Source organism: Lepisma saccharinum, chromosome 1 (assembly GCF_977018435.1).
Source record: "Lepisma saccharinum chromosome 1, izLepSacc3.1, whole genome shotgun sequence".
Classification (NCBI taxonomy): Eukaryota; Metazoa; Arthropoda; class Insecta; order Zygentoma; family Lepismatidae; genus Lepisma; species Lepisma saccharinum.
The window spans coordinates 138012745-138030277 of record NC_139229.1 but is presented as its reverse complement, the minus strand read 5'-3'; the positions used below and the strand labels follow the sequence as shown (position 1 = coordinate 138030277).

Sequence of the window (17533 nt, the reverse complement as noted above, 5' to 3'; positions counted from 1 at the left end):
TATGCAGTACAGAGTTCGAATCTCATCTATGGCATGGATTACTCTTTACTTAATTGTTGATCCTTGTATAGTCCCAATCTGCAGAGCAGTGTAAAATAACAAATTACAGTGCAATCAATCTCCATTTAGTCATAATTTGAAAATAAACAGGTTTTTGTGGGTCTGTGCTAAGGCAAAATATAGTGTTCCTGTTCAACATAGTCGTAGTAATTTGTATATGAAGCAATGGCTTTGTTTGATCAAGTTTAGCCAAATAAATGGATTCTTCTTTACAGGTTCATCTACCGATTCTTATGTGGGATGGTACATATACTTTATATGCAGAGAAAAGGCTTGACAGTTGGGCAGGTATTTAGTAGCAGAGCAGCCAAGCATCCAAACGATGTGTGCTTTTACTTTGAAGACAAAAAATGGACCAATAAGATGGTAAGTATTACAGTGTGTGTGCACTAAATAGTTTTGCTAAGCAGGGCAAACATTTTCCAAAGGGTAACTAACTATTTATGAAACTTGCTGTATACCTTTATCATAACTTAATGAATGATAATCTATTGAGAATAGAAGGATATTATACTACATCCAGCAGCAGTGGTCATATTTGTAAAGTATCAGACTGCCACACGAAGAGCAGTGTGTGATACCAATAGTGGTTGATCTTGCAAAACTTCTTATAATCTTGACAATTTTATGAGATTTATTTCCACATGTGCCTTTGTGCAATTATCTTTGGAAAGCTTAATTGGAAAAATCATTCAAGAACTGTTAAGGATCTTAATTATAAGTTGTGATCCATTAACTATTACAATACGAGTAAGTAAATTGTGAAATATGCTAGAATTCCTGAAGACCAAAAGCATCAAGAGTCATGAAATAGTAAGTAACCATGCAAATGGATGCTATGCCTACCTGTATATGGCAGAATCTTCCACTGTTCAAGTAACGTGAAACCTTTTAAAGTTAATTGTCTTGTTCTGACTTGTGTGTGGATTTAATCAGTGGATTGTCAAGAGAGGGTGAAGGTTGGCCAGGGCCAATCCTAAGTGGGTGCGAGGCTTGGGGCATATGATATATGTGGTGCTAGGGTGGTCCACAAATCCAGATATGAGTTTCCATTCTCCACAAGGATATTTTTATTCCTTGACATGTAACTAAAAAAACACTCCAAATTTTTCTTCAAACAAACTGTTTAGGGGTCGCCCCAATTTACACTTTTTATCTAATTAAATTGCATGTATCCAGTGCCGGATCTACAAGCCGCAAAACCCTGCAGGGGGGGAGGGGGGCTGGAGGCAAGTATGCCTTTAGGGGGCTGGAGGCAAGTACACCTTTAGGGGGCCCTCAGCCATTGGCATAGTAGAGGGTTCGTATATGCGTATGTAAAAAATAAGCGTAGTTACACAGGAGGAGTACAGAAACGAATACAATATATACAGGTAAAGGTAAAGTTCCCTGTGCATATAGCACCATGCTATGAAGGCACATTTACGGTATGTGGCCCCCCTATATTTTTGATATCAGCAATCTTGGAGGTAATATGATAAGCACCACGCTGTTACTTCCTTTACCCCCACCTGCACGGTACCATTTGATTTGAATGTGGGTGGGCCCTACATCCGCTTTATGCGGGGACAGAGCCGGAAAAATTCCAACCTTAGATCACCTACCCCGACTTTCTCATGTGGTAGTCAGACTAGAATCAAATCAGGCTGGATTTCACAGAAATGCAGTGGTGAATGTTTCTTCAATCTATCTTTAATCAGGAAAACTTTACAATTCCATGATTGTACAAAAATGTATCATTTTCCAGGTGTGAGGAAACAGTGTCATATATATCACCCCCTTCCCATTTTAAAAAAAAAAAAGAGTTAAATTCAATATGGCGGTCACCAATATTGCGGGCGTCCGCTTGGAACACACCAATGTGGTCCCCTTCTAAGCCTATCCTGTTTCTAATATCATGACCAATTGTACCCAGTCAGTATCATGACCAACTGTACACAGCCAGTGTCATGAAAAACTGTACCCAGCCTAACTCCTTTTCTTTTTATAGGGGGTGTTAAGGGACTTTCGAATCACCCTCTAGGCCCTTTTATATGTGACTTGCAGTCAACATGAGTTCCAGAATTACACACACACACACATAAATTATGCATGTGTATTTGTATACATATGTAAAAAAGTAAAGTGCTCCCCTGTGCTTTGCACCACGCCATGAAGGCATATAGGGGGTGTGGAGTTAGGGCCCCACACTTTCTTGATCACGGCTGAAGGTGGGGGTGATGTGATCAGCACCACGCACCTGGCTGCCTTTATCCCCCCCCCCCCCCGAGTTTCCTCCAGGTACCCACTTTATACGACACTGGGTGGGTGCCGGCCAGGTATCGAACCTGGGTCTCTCGCATGGTAGTCAGATACTCTAACAACTGAGTTACCACGGCATATATATATAGATAGAGGGGGCCTTTGGTAATATCTTGCGGGGGGCCCAAGATTTGTAGATCTGGCACTGCATGTATCTCTTATTTAAGAGCTGTACATTTAGAAACCCATGACAGTAAATTTGCTTTTGATGGAATTGGAAATATGTTTTTGTGATTTGTTACTTTAAGAAGAAGAATGAACTGTTTCTGTTCATCTATTTATCAGAGTTTCATTATAGTTTTCGATTAGTCTGATGCCTCGTTCTGCTGGGTCATTCACTACTTTAGTTTGTAAGATCCTTAAATGAAATTAATTGAAAATGGGATCGTCCATTCATTCCTTGGGATGTTTTTTGCAGAAAGGTTTCAGATTTTGTTTTTGCTTCCTCCATAAATATGTCATCTACAGAGCATGGTGAGCTACACCAGGAACTCAAAACGACTCATTTTCACTTCTTCCTTCTAGAAACAAAAGATAGAGGAGCAGAATCCTTTGTAATAATTCCTTGGTTGCAGGACATCAAGAGCATGTGGCAAATAATTTAGCACCCCTTGCTTCAACATTCAGAATATCGAATGCATTTAGCTGGCAAAGATCTCGCAGTAGATGATGACTTAATGGAACCCCTCCCCTCCCAAAGTTTTTATAATAGTATAAGCTTCAAGAATCCATCAATTAAGTTAAAATTTCGCACACAAGTAAGTCTGCACTAGGGGACAAAAATATCCTGTGGAAAATGCTTCGAATTACTTCCAAGTTTTTCCACAATAGTTTGGGAATCTGTCCTGAGAGGGGAAATGTGAACAATGGGGCGACTTCCAATTATGCATCAATCAGGTTAAAATTTTACACACAATTAAGTTTGTATTCGAGGACAAAAATAAGGTATGTGGAGAAGAGTTTTGAGCTAATTCAGTTCTTGCTATAATAATTTGGACCACCCTAATGTGGAGCCTATAACCAAAATTTTTCAGTGGTCTGAAAAAATCCGATTTTTGTTCCTTGGTCTGAAGTACAGGTGTCCATCCTATAGGGTTATTCCTTATAAAGTCAACCAATGAAGAGGCACATTTCACCCTCACATATTTTGATTCATATGATTGATTTGATTTATTTAACTTTGCTTTTTTTGCCACTTTTGGCTAATTTGCGAAGATGGGGATGAGTGATGAAATTGATGAATGGACACTCCCATAACATCCATGCCCAGGCCAGTATTCAAACCTGAGACCCCTGGTGCCGTACCGCAATGTGCTAATCACTCCGCTATGGGGGCCAGCTGATTCAAATGACACTTGGCATATTGAAAAGCCCACCTAAGGTAGGAAGCTCTGCAAAGTTCCAGACCTACATCTTTTGTATTTCCAAAATTACAAGGATGCAAAATGAGCAACTTCAGGCATTTTTTTCACCATCTTATTTCAAGTTGCAATATTTCGGCAATCAGGACACCTATAAAATTGATTCAGACGCTGTTGGAAAAGTCTTGAAGAGCTCTTTCACATGAGATATTACATGCCCATGTCAGCTGAAAAGTTTTTTTGAAGATGGTGTGAAAAAAAGTTTGATAGCATTTTCTCAAAAACTGGTCATTTAATTTCCCCCCAAAAGATTATATAACATGTAAATATATACCCTATTAATCAACAACTGTGCAAAATTTGAAAATGGGATACAAAATGCACATTTCCCCTGATATCAATATCCTTGACACAGCTACTGGAGCATGTAATTTCTGTTCCCTCTAGCTCAAGGTCAGTTTCCAAACAGATATGAATACTGTAGCTTGTTTTTGTGGTCTGCAATATATTGATAGTAAATAAGGCACAGATTGCCAGCCAATGACCTGATAACAATCATAACTATATCAGTAAGCAAATTGCATTAATTACATTAGCTCTAATGCTTTATATTCTGCTATTCATAGTTTCAGGAAGATCTAGCAGAGAACTTTAAACTTTGAACAACTGTGTTTGTTTACAAGCACTCTGAACAGAAGCTGTAAGCGCTGTGTTCATAAATACGTATATCACCATTTATATTAAATTTTAATATCCAAAGACTCATTGTGAACTGATAAACCTTATTTTTTTTTCAGAAAAGAATTATGATCAAAGTCTAGCAACCTTTTTTCTGTTTCAAACATTGAGTGGAAACTGTGGCTTTCCAAAGTGTGCGGGTTGGGATGTATACAAAATATATTCTCAGTGTGGTAGAAGGGTTTTCTTGAAGAATGGATGTAAATATTTAGAGTTGGAAGAAGAATGTTAAAATCCTTATATTCATGTTCAAATCAGAAATTTTTTATTTTAAATAACAATTCTAATAAGATAATTTTTCTTGTATGTACACATTGCTTGCATTGTAGAATTATTTCTCTTGTAGTCTACAGTTATTACAAGCATAAAGAAAAATGCCTTAAAATTTGTTTAGCGCATCGGTAATGCATCGAGATCAAAGTGATGTCAGGGAGAGAAGTTTGCATGCCATTGCACACGATTTTAATCCGATACATCCACCAAGAGCTGCGCATTATGAATGGTTGTTGCGAACAATTTACAGTGTGATGCTTCCATTGAATTAAAAGTCCTTCACAGTGACAAGGCTAATGTTTATGCTCATAAGGAAGTTCATAAACAGAATATGCGACCCTCGTCATCTGATAGCTAACTTTGGAGAGAAACTGCTTCACAACGTTCCCATAGTGTTGAAAAAAAGTCTGTAAAAAGTACCTTCTTCCATAAGCAAGGATGAAAAAACCTGTTTATTTAACAAATCCAAGTAGTCCTAAGCATTTAAGGTTCTGTTGATGGAAAATTGACTAACCAATCGGGTTCCACACAGCACGCCACACCATTAACTTACCAGCACTAACCATTCAGCTTTGATCTGTCGAAAATGGGATATCAGATAAAAAGCATCGAATATTCTGTTTAAGAACTTCCTTATGAACATAAACATTAGCCTTGTCACTGTGAAGGACTTTTCATTTAATGGAAGCATCACACTGTAATCATATCACCCAGTTTCCATTTAAAATTCTTAAGCTGAATTCAATATGGCGGATATCAAGATGGCCCCTTGGCCTGATAACGATTGGTCATCTCAATTTCCACGTAGCGCGATGCAGTGGCCTTGTACCGGGGGTGTTAAGTGACTTTTTGAGCCACCCTGTATAACACCATACATTCTAAAATTACGCATTTTTGTATTCGTAGAACCAGTCACTATCTAAACAGTAAATGGGGTCCCCACCTGAGTAGTCTGCCCCGAGGCCTCCGTGAGTCTCGTTATGCCCCTGGTAAACAGCACATTGTTTCTTGAAATCTGACAAAAAAAAAAAAAAAAGCCAATTGTGATATTTGACATTGTCATTTGTATAATTGGTCTTGGTTGAATCTTAAAATTTACACAGAGCTAACTTTGTTTGGGTTTTACAGCTGTCAAAAATAACTTTCCAAATTTTAGTACAATCAAGTAGTTCACGGTGAATAACATTAGTAGGAATCATGAAATAGTGTAGAGAACAGTATTGTGCTATTTTCAAACACCATCACTTGCAACAAGAAGGAATGTTCTGTTTACAGTATTAAAGAGTAAATAAAACCGAAGTTTATCTTTGAAAGGTTATATAGGTTACTTCATAGATATTTTACATGAGTTGATCTTCTAAAGATCATTTTCTGGTATCTCATCAAAATAATATGAAATAAAGATGATACTGAGCATTCGAACAACATAAATACCTCTTTACACCCCTAAAATTGCCTTATATTCCCCATATGGGAGATTCTGTATAAACCCTCAAACTCTTGTAAAGTAGGAACCATAACTCTCTTGCCTTCCTGCTAAAACAGCTGGCCACAGTACAAGTTTGTGTCTGTGAAAACTAACCACATCGACAAATTGAACACCACAAATGACATAGTTTGCCACACCCCTGTTGGCCTCCACATGTTATGGGCTTTTGCTGCTGGCACACCAGAGCTATCTTGCTTGTCTGTGGTGAAGTAGACAAGATGAGTGCATTGGCAACACTGATTGGTGGGGAAGCCAGAGTTATGCCTAGTGCCAGGGTTGTTTAAGGTCCAGGAATCCATAAATTCTAATGGGTTCTGCTGCAGAACCGGAACCTTTTTTCTCGCACAATTTAAATCGGTCCAAGTTGCATATTGTTCCATTGAAAAAAATGTTCCTGTACCGTATTTTAATTGTTCCTGGAAAAAAGGATCCTGGACTGTATTTAAATTGATGTGGGAGAAAAGGTTCCTGGACCAAATTGAAATTCATTCTGGAAAAAAGGTTCCTAGACCAAATTGAAATGCTTTAAATATGAAAAGGTTATACACTGTATAGAACACATTTACGTTTGCTGATTTTCTCTCCCAGTCCGGGATTGAATTGATTTACAATTTTTGAGCCAGGGTTGACCGATTAAAATTTGCCTTCTAAAAATGTCCGCGAGTATGTTTTACATTGGAATGTCACACTGCGGTTGTAGAAAGCGTAGCACACGTATTTTAATTGTTCCTGAAAAAAAAAAAGGATCCTGGACTGTTATTTAAATTGATGCAGGAGAAAAGGTTCCTGGACCGAATTTAAATTCTTCCTGAAAGAAGGTTTCTGGACCAAATTGAAATACTTTACATATGAGGGCTGCTGGAAAAGTTTCTGCAAACTAGCACCAACAGTGGCGCTAGTGTTCTGCTATTATAAAAATCAGAAGAATAAACCTTTATGTTTAAATTATTTTTTATTCTTTGTTTAAGCCTATTTGGAAAATTCTCGTGAACACTTTCGGGCAATGATTTTTTATGATTTCAAATGTAGTTTAACACCAAAACAATGCATCGAGCGACTTAATTTGGCTTTTGGGGATGAAACACCATCCAATAGGACTGTGTACAATTGGTTTCCCGAATTCCAGCATGGTCGCACATTTCTCAGTGATGAATTTTGTGAAGGTTGTCCATCCACGTCTGTTGTTGCCAGTAATGTTGATGCTGTGCGTGAAATGATTGAGAGAGATCGGCATGTGACATACTGTGAGATTCAGGCATCCTTGAACATTGACATGAAAGCAATACATACGATTTTGCATGGTCATCTGAATGTATGGAAACTTTCAAGCAGTTGGATCCCACACAACTTGACTGAAGCTCAAAAACTGGCTCGTGTAAATTAATGTAAAGAAATGCTCAAAAAATTCAACCCAGGCAAGTCAAATTTGGTGTACTACATCGTTACAGGGGACAAAACTTGGGATCTATTCATACGAATCCAAAACTAAACAGCAATCCACTGTTTTGGTGTTTCAAAGTGAGACGAAACCAACAAAAGTTGTTCTTTTGAGGACTGCTGCCAAGCAAATTGTTGCTTGTTTCTTCGGTTATTCCGGACATGTGGCAACAATAGCTTTAGAAGATCGAAGGACTCTAAATGCTGAGTAGTATACAACAATTTATTTGCCAGAGCTCATCAATGAATTGCGTAAAACAAACCAAAATTGTCGCATTATTCTTCACCACGACAACGCCAGTTCCCACTCAGCACACCAAACTGTTGGTTTTTTGTCCAGCAAAAATGTTGAATTAATGACTCACTGTCCGTACTCACCTGATTTATCACCTAATGATTTTTTGTTCCCACACATGAAAAATAAGATGACTGGTGAGCGAATTGTGTCGCCCCAAGCAGCTGTTGATGCATTCTGAACAGTGGTTTGTGAGGTATCAGCTTCAGAGTGGGAAAAATGCTTTCAAAATTGGTTTGAGCATATGCAAAAGTGTATCGATCTTAAGGGTGAATACTTTGAAAAACAATAAAGCCATTCCCAGAATTTCACATGTCTTTTTTCATATTGATTGCAGAAACTTTTCCAGCAGCCCTTGTATAAAAAGGTTCTTTAAGGTCCAGAACCCATTTACGCTTGCTGATTTTCTCTCCTGGACCAGAATTGAATGTTTAAAATTCCTGGCCTTTACCAACCCTGCTTAGTGCAAATAGTTCCTTGCAATTTAAAAACTTTTAAGTAGAATTTTCTCCTGAACCTGATTGTTAACATAGCCTTCATAAATAAATAGATTTTACAACAATTTCAGTTGCAATAAAAATTATATGTGCATTTGACTTGGAATGAACCAAAAAATTGATACCTGTAACTTCAATTACAAACTAATATTTAGTGGGAAACCCAGCTACAATTAAATAGGCCACATATCAACTCCAAAAAAATGCTATTACAAGGGTGAGTCATAAGCCTTGCAATATTCTGATACACAACATACTTTTATTCATTCCAGTACAATGAAAGCAGGTTAGCATTCAAAGTATAGCCCCTAATGTTGAACTGTCTGCAGCCACCTTCCTGCCAGTTCCTCGATTCTCCGAATCTGTTACCCAGGGGCGGCCGGACCGAGGCTAATCTTCGACATTTCTGCAACCTGCACGAAATATCTGAAACCAACGTGTTGCTGTGCTGTGGTTCACTGCACCTTCCCTTTTCACATGACAAATGTTAAGGGTTGCTGCCGCAGCGTTATGCCCGAGTTCGAACTCATACAGTAAGAGTTCACGGATCAGACGTTGTTGAACACTCATCGTCACTGCCACTCACAACTGACTGACGATGCTGATGAAGTGGCTCCCTCCGTATAATATAGTCTGTGTGCCACACTACCTCTTGGGCCAGTTTACCCTTGTCCTTACAGTCGCTCACGGCATATACACGTGCCCGCTGTTTGGGTTGTGGAAATATTCCAAGACTTATGACTCACCCTTGTATGTGAGCACCGAGTTACCTGTTGGTCATCAGATTATTTAATAAATACCCTGCTTCTTTCCAGGTGGAGGATCTCAGCAACAAAATAGCGAACATATTCCAAAATGCAGGTTTCAGGAAAGGCCAAGTAGTTGCACTTCTGATGGAAAACAGACCTGAGTATGTTTGTATCTGGCTGGGTCTCTCAAAAATCGGAGTTGTTACGGCACTAGTGAACACAAATTTGAGGCACCTATCACTTATACATAGTATCAAAGTTGCCGAAAGTGATGCTTTGTTGTATAGTGTTGAATATGCCCAAGGTAAATAAGTTTGATGAGAAATTTTAGATATCTTGCAACACTTGTCATATTGTTTTCATGCAATTACAAAGAAGATTTTTTTTTGTAGAATGCAGTATATATTTTTTAAAATTGTGTTATAATTAATGGTTATACTTAAAATTCTGATTTTATAAAATAGTAGAACTATGTTAAATGGTTGTTACTTAGACTGGCACCACCGGAAAAATATCTTTGCTTTAAGGCGAAGAGGGACAATTACGCACCAAGCATGCATTTATTCCAATATCATCAGAATGAGCAATGCTACTAAAAAGATCTCTGCCAGAAATGAAGAGTATGAATTTCTCCCCATGTGGCAAGTGGAAGCAGTTTCCTAAGTTGATTATTAAGCCTTATACGATTTTTGAAAAATATGATGAATTAGTATTTACCGAATCCCATGTATTCCTTATGGGACATCAACTTCAACTTCAAGTAACGACTCATCAAATGGGAGTTTCGACTTTTCCTACTACTATGACATAGTTCAACGTGTCCTTTTTCCATACATGTACTTTTCTACATCATCGGATGTTTGATATTCCGGAGAGAACGAATAAAATAATGGTCCCATAAGCCTAGTGCATTTCTCCTTGCCTCCTACGGCCATCCTGGCAGTGTTGCCAAACCTGATGTGCATAATAGAGCTAAATTTCACCATTAATATAGCTAAAGAGGACTTTCAAGGAGCTAGATTAACTAAGGCTGCATAAAGTGCCTACTAGGGTAATTTTAGTTGTCAGAGGCGTGGGGATGCTGCTATTACCTTTAGCTTTAAAGTGATGGCAATTTATTCATTAGTTTTCACCTCCTAGATTTGGCGGCATCACTCATCTCAATAATCCAATGATGTTAATATAAAATCGAAAATAAAGGGTTCCTGGATAACAAAATTGTCATCTTCATCTTAGCCACAGCGCTATTTATAAAAATACATGGGGAGGAAAAAAGAGGTGGGTGACGCAGCCTATAGCTATATGAATATCACGTCACGTGCAAAATGTACACTCATGGCAAAAGTTGGTATTTATGGGCCGGAGCCAGTGGTGGCATCATAGTGGGGCAGAGGGCGGGTGCCACAGTTCAGTCAAACGAGTGCACGAAAGAGCCAGATCTGGCTCGAAAAGAGCAACGTTGGCAACAGTGATCAGCAGCTGCCCCAGCGAGAAAGACCTAGGGGAAATTGTTCCTCCTCGCCTTAAATATTTTCCTATATTTTCTCTACACTACTTTTCCATTTAGCATTAAATTTTATATCATTTTTACTATTGTTATCAATTAATTCAAACTACTTGAATTATTCAAATACACCATATTATTATGTCTTGCAAATAACCTTATTTATATTTATGTATGATAGTCTCTAAAACTTGGAGTTTGTCCTCCAATATTAAACCTGTTGTCTTCATATAATTTATATAAAGATTTTATGATGATTTTATATTAGTTACACCTTTGGGGGAGGGGGCAGTGGTGGTGATTGGGTTCCAAAACTATGGAGGTGGGGAGGACAGTATATTTCCCTCTGTAGTTAATAGGGGCATCATATATTGATAACAAAAGCAGTTCCTGTTAAACGGGGAAAACAAAAAGTTTGTGATATATTGGAACTGCATTTTCAATATCAGTGCTATTTATATCTAGATTATATCTGCATAAATAATGATATTTGCATTTTACAAATATTTTTTTAAATCTTTTTACTTTTGACAGCTGTAAAAGATATAGCATCCTACCTAAACCCGAAGTTGGTCCTGTATCAATTTGAAGGATCACCAGAGACTAATGATATGAACAACAATACCAAATATCTTGACCAGCTTCTTCCAGGAGCTTCCAGTCATCCTCCTAAATGTAAAGACAAGCTTTTGTTCACAGACAAACTTGTCTATATATACACATCTGGAACGACAGGGCTTCCTAAGGCAGCTGTGTTTTTGAATTCAAGGTACTTTCTTATTGCCAAGTTTAGTGTCTATATCCAAGACAGAAAAAAATCAATATGGGATGCTTGATAAATTATTAATAAAATAAGCAATGGTATGTTAAATACATGGTTGATAGGAGATATAACCCTAAATTTGCCTCCAAAAAAAAACATTATCATGTGATAGCAATGAATGTTGAAAGACTACAAAATATTCCTCTTACTAAATTTCTGGGCAGGCATAATAATAATGTGTAGTCTAAAATTTGCCTTTGGTAGCTTTATTGTTAGGCATATTATAAATACTTTTAAATTTATTTTTTGAAAATAATTTTTCAAGTCAAATATCTACAGATAGCCTATAATTTAGTGCAAAATTTTGCAATTTTTTTTTTTTTAACAAATATACAGATATGGTTCATGCACTTTAGTTTTGTAAATATCTGCAAACCTTACAGTCCCTAATTATATATTAAGGATGTGAATGAACTATTCAGGTCCTACATAAAAATAATTGTAACTATCTTACTATTGATAGATGTGTTATCAGTATCAGTAAATTTTATCTGTTCTATCACTAAGGATATCCAAAACTTTCTCTTTTTCAGATTTGTGATGACTTCATATGGAACGTATTACATGTCAGCTATGAAAAAAGATGATATTATTTACAATGCATTGCCACTTTATCATTCTGCAGGAGGGATTCTTGGCATTGGAATAAGTTTCCTGTGTGGAGTTCCAAATGCAATCAGACGCAAGTTCTCAGCTTCCAATTTCTGGACTGACTGCATCAAATACAACTGCACTGTAAGTTCCTAGTTCTGAAATTTGATACAGGCAATTTTATAGCCATTTTATCATAGTTGCTCTTGTAAAAATAATAAAAATGTGTACTTTCATTGTTGAATTATCATTAAGATTTCAAGGAAATTCATAATTCCTTCAGAACAATAGTGTTTACTATACTATATACAGTTTACATTAAGAAAACTTGATAGGTTTTCACCTTTGGGGGAGGGGGGAAGGGGGCAGTGGCGGTGATTGGGTTCCCAAACCAGGGGGGGGAGACAGTATATTTTCCTCTGTAGATAATAGACCGGGGGCAAAAATGTGAAAAGTGGGGGGCAACTGCCTACCACTGGGTGGGGCATCATATATTGATAACAAATGTAGTTCCTGTTAAACTGGGAAAACAGAAAAGTTCGTGAAATATTGGAACTGCATTTTCAATATCAAATATTTATTATACAATAATTAATGTAGTCACAGAATAGTAGAAAGTTTCATCTGTAAATGGTTTCCAATCCTTAGGGCAGCAATTATCAAAAATATTTTTTCACTCTGGGCCCTTTTGCTTAATTAGAGCCCCAACTGACACACTTTCCACGTGCACTAACGCCTCCATAAAAGATGTTACATTGACAGATTTATTTCTATCCTTATAAACTGTATTCTGGTATTTTCAATTTTAAAAATTTTAAAATAACAACTGGGTTATTTTTAGAAATGCACATACTCATTACAGGGTGGCCACTCTAGGACCATTACAAAATTCAAGTATAATTCCCAGTTTTCAAGGCGAACTTTCCAAAAATTCAAGGGTACAAGCAGATGTTTCTTTCTGTTTCAACCTTGCATATTACCGCCTCTCACCACCCCGTGCCCTACCCCTCACCCAACACACACAAATACAATATATTAACAATATAATGGTTCTTTGTGATTCCAATGCATCCAAAAATTCTGATTCAATTCCATTAAACGTTATATGTATTTAAAGTATTTCATTTAAGACTTGAAGTTTACATTTGCCATTTCACATACTGAGACTTGAAATACATACACAAAAACGTCAAAAATGTTACAGGATATACTAATCTATGACAAATTGTTAGTTATACAAGAATTTCAAACTCAAATTTACCTAATCAAATTCAAGATATCTCAATGAACTTCTGTCTGTCACATAGATTGTATTGCAAAGGACACTAACAAAGTAAACTGATTGAGATAATTCTGTTTTACTTTCCACGCAGCTTTCATTTCCTTCCTTGATAAAAATAGAAGCTAAACTGTAAAATCCTTGCCTCAGGGCATCTATAAATATGTATAAACTTAATTGGATTTGTATTAATAAAAGTTGCAATTTTTCACGTCTACGGAGAAAAATTCACACAAAATTCCCAGAACCAAAAATTCACATATAATTCCAGGAACCAAAAATTCACATATAATTCCAGGAACCAAAAATTCACATATAATTCCCGGAATTCAAGGAATTCCCGTTGAGTAGCCACCCTGTCATTAGTTTCACCACAAACCTGCCAAGCATGAACAAGAGGAGGAGTTAGCCCAACCCTGTGGCCGAGTGGTTAGCACATCGCGCTGCGACGCCAAGGGTCCCGGGTTCGAATCCCGGTCGGGCTTGGTTGTTTGTGAATGTCCATTTATCAATTTCATCATTTCATCACTCATCCCCATCTTCGCAAATTAGCCAAGAGGCACAAAACGCGAAGTAAAATAAACTAAATCAATCAATCAATCAATCAAGAGGAGGAGTTAAAGGGGATCATCCTCCCCACTTTGTTGTAAAATTTCTGCTACAAAATTCTTAAGTATAATTATAATCAAATTATAATGCAGAGCAATACTATAAAGACATTTTCAAACCTTCAGAAGCCCCTTGATCATAGGTGTAGCTAGAACTTTATATTTGGGTGTGCACAAAGAAAAAAAAATGAGGTCTTGTACCTTTTTAATAGCATATTTTGCAACACAACGACTTGGCTCTTTAACTGCACTGATGTTTGTAAAGGAATATAAATTCACTAAATGACAGTGTTGAAAATTTCTGAATATATGTAGTAGACACAAGTCAAATTGCATAGATATTACTCACACAGAAAATGTTCATAAATGGTACAAACAAATACATAAAAATACATGTCATCTATAACAAGAGACATCTGTCAAAAGGTACAATGTTCTTAAACTCATCAATAACTTCATTTACATCAATCGACGAAGGTTTTTCCTGTTCCACAAATAGCAAGAGCAGGGCTTCCAATCTATCCTGCTTCTGAGTTGCTCTTAATTTAGTTTTAACTTGGGTAAGCTTGGAGAAAGCTCTCTCTCACACGTGCAGCTTGTGACAGGTATAGAATAAAGGCGCTGCAGTACAGAGTAGAATGCAGTAAACATCTTCTTTCTCCAATGACATAAAAAAATTGAAAATCTATAGACATCCGTTTCATCAGCGATAATGCACACGTTTGTACAGTCAACGGCAAAGATAATGGTAAGCAAATTGTCCACCGCTATTTTAATTACTTTTTATTCTACATCCTGTGCTGTGTAAAGGAATTAAACTATTTTGGTCTGGAGCAGGCATTCTTCTCTGCTTCTTGAAGTCTTTATTTCAATTCATTGTCATCACATTGTGTAATACAGACCGAATGAAAATGGTGGTGGACAATTCGCCTACTGTTTCTTTCGCCGTTGGGTGTACCAAGTAATGACATTTTCAACTTCTTACTAACTGCCGCTTATTTTCTCTCTTATTGAAATATCTGTCTTTAATTCTTTTTGATAAAGCAGCCCATTAGGGTGTGCCTAGGCACACCCAGCACACCCCGTAGCTACGCCTATGCCCTTGATACAGCTTCTGATACCTTAAATAGTCCTATGACTATACTTTGAGAAAAGTATGCACCTCACAATGTTTCACACAAATTTGGAATTTCTCAAAACACAAATATTTAAATGAAAATCTTTATATATAGATAAATAAAATACATTTGAGTTAAAAAGGAATAAATGATGACAAACTGATCCACTCGCTCAAGCTTGATCATCTAGTACAGTGTCATATCACTTACCTAGGAGTTCTGGGCATACTATACAAAAATATGAATATTATGGACAGAATGTATTACACAGGAAACAAAAGTAGTTGTTCATGTCTGGCACCAGTCCCCATAATGGATTGAAAGATTAATCGGAGATTGTTTCCAGGTTGCTTTCTATATTGGTGAGATGTGCAGATATATTGTATCTGTCCCTCCAAAGCCTGAAGATACAAAACATAAAGTGCGGCTCCTGTTTGGAAGTGGCTTGAAAGCTCGTATATGGGAGCAAATGGTGTCACGTTTCAAGATACCAAATATTGTGGAACTGTATGGCTCCACAGAGGGCAATGCAAATGCACGTAAGTTGTACTAAGGTACTAAATTTTGCATGAAAAGAAATATTTAGTACATAAAGTATATTTCACACTGTGCTAAATATAGGCCTTATAGGATGTGAAGCCTGTGCATTGCTTCATTGGCTGAACACACTGAGTGGTCAAGTCATGATATTTCCACCAATGGTTATGGGCTCTAGTTCTGGTATGGGCATGCATGACCTTTGTGCATGTTCGTTCATTATTTTTTATTGTCATTAGCACAGACGTCCTGCAAAATAAGAAAACATGAGTGCAAAGAAGCCTGTTCCACATTATAGAATCCTACCCTTTCTCTCCTTGCATGCTTAACATGACACTCAACAACATCTTGCCTCATTGTATGGTATATGAATTACATGTATGAAAGAAGTACTGGAAGACAAGACTAGCTTCAAAATGAATCTACACATGGAATAGGAGGTAGGTAGAAATTCATGAAACAATACTGTAGGTTTCAGATCAATGTTTGTTTAGTTTATTGTTGCTTGATTTGTGTTTGTGATTTGCAATGGCTGTTACAACTAGTTATATTCCCTCTTAATGGACATTGCTGGTGGAAGACCCGGTTCGAGTCCCGGGGCAGGTGATCTTGACTAGGAATTTATCCAGTCATTTCCCTGTTTCTGCACGGCTGAGGCCCACCCAGCCTCATATCAATGGGTACCTGGGTGCAACCGGGGGGGGGGGGGGGGTTAAAGGCATCCAGGCATGATGCTGATCGCATCATCAACTATGGCCGAGATCAAGAATATGTGGAGCTCTACCTCCACATCAGCCCATGGACCTTCACATCATGCACAGGTTTTTTTATTTTATATCTGCAATAACCTAACCTGAATTAAGTTGGCTAGAGTGACATTTAAACTTATGCTTGTAATAACTGTAAACTATAGGAAAATAATTCTACAATGCAAGCAATGCTTACATACAAGAAAAAAAAAAGACATTTAAACTATTTGTGAATGCTGGAAGAAGTTGAAGGGTGGTAGGATATGCATGCAGAGGTTACGTTTATTAAAATTTGTGCCACCCGTCTGATCGAGATCATTATCATCATCATGAATGCACTTGGTTCAAGATTTGGCCAGGGCATGTATTTTCTTTGCTAGTGTCCATTCACCAATTTTATCTAATCATTCATCCTCATTGCTGTGACTAGCTTAAAGAAGCAGAAAAGCAAATGTAAAATAAGAATCATACAAAATACAAATAACAACAATTTTCTTTTGAGGATCTGAAAGATTTGTCTCTTGCTTGTATTTTTCAGTGAACTTTGATAATACCATTGGTGCAGTTGGATTCATACCAACATGGCTTCCATCAATTCTATTGCCTATTAACTTGATAAAAATTGATGAGAGAACTGAGCAGCCAATCAGGGACAAGAATGGTCTTTGCATTTTATGCAAGCCAGGTGAGTTTTGTCAGAATGAGATTAATATTTAGATTAACAATGTTAATTTAAAATCAAAAAGTGAGTTTTCACCTATTGAATTTGTTTATCTTATGCATTTTATAATTTATGTTGCTAAAGTACTCATTTGGTGTGGGTTTCTGCATAAATGTAACTCAAAAACAATTTATTACTTGGGCCATAGATGGCAGGAGTGAATATGCCTACTTGTGGTATGCTTCAATGACATGATTCCATTCAATATAACCGTAATGTAAAATTATATCACAAAACCTTACGGAAATGTATCTGTAATGTTACACTGACATGTTTCCGCAATGTTACATTGACACGTTTCTGTAATGTTGCACTGTCATGTTTCTGTAACATTACGAATGTTATGTTAGATTCGCGGACATTTTTACATTGCTGAAACATCACAGTAACGTTTCGCAATGTT

The 17533-nt window shown here is 37.1% G+C and overlaps 1 protein-coding gene across 1 annotated transcript in view; it reads left to right on the top strand.

Moving 5' to 3' along the window:
• The window catches only part of LOC146001546 (long-chain fatty acid transport protein 4-like), a 62619-nt gene that overhangs the window by 38538 nt on the left and 6548 nt on the right, over positions 1–17533 (top strand). The window contains exons 2-7 of the mRNA XM_083139000.1: positions 276–426; positions 9267–9504; positions 11239–11473; positions 12061–12262; positions 15470–15662; positions 16948–17094. Of these exons, the coding sequence (XP_082995126.1) occupies positions 276–426; positions 9267–9504; positions 11239–11473; positions 12061–12262; positions 15470–15662; positions 16948–17094 (1166 nt within the window). The remainder of the gene's footprint in view (positions 1–275; positions 427–9266; positions 9505–11238; positions 11474–12060; positions 12263–15469; positions 15663–16947; positions 17095–17533) is intronic.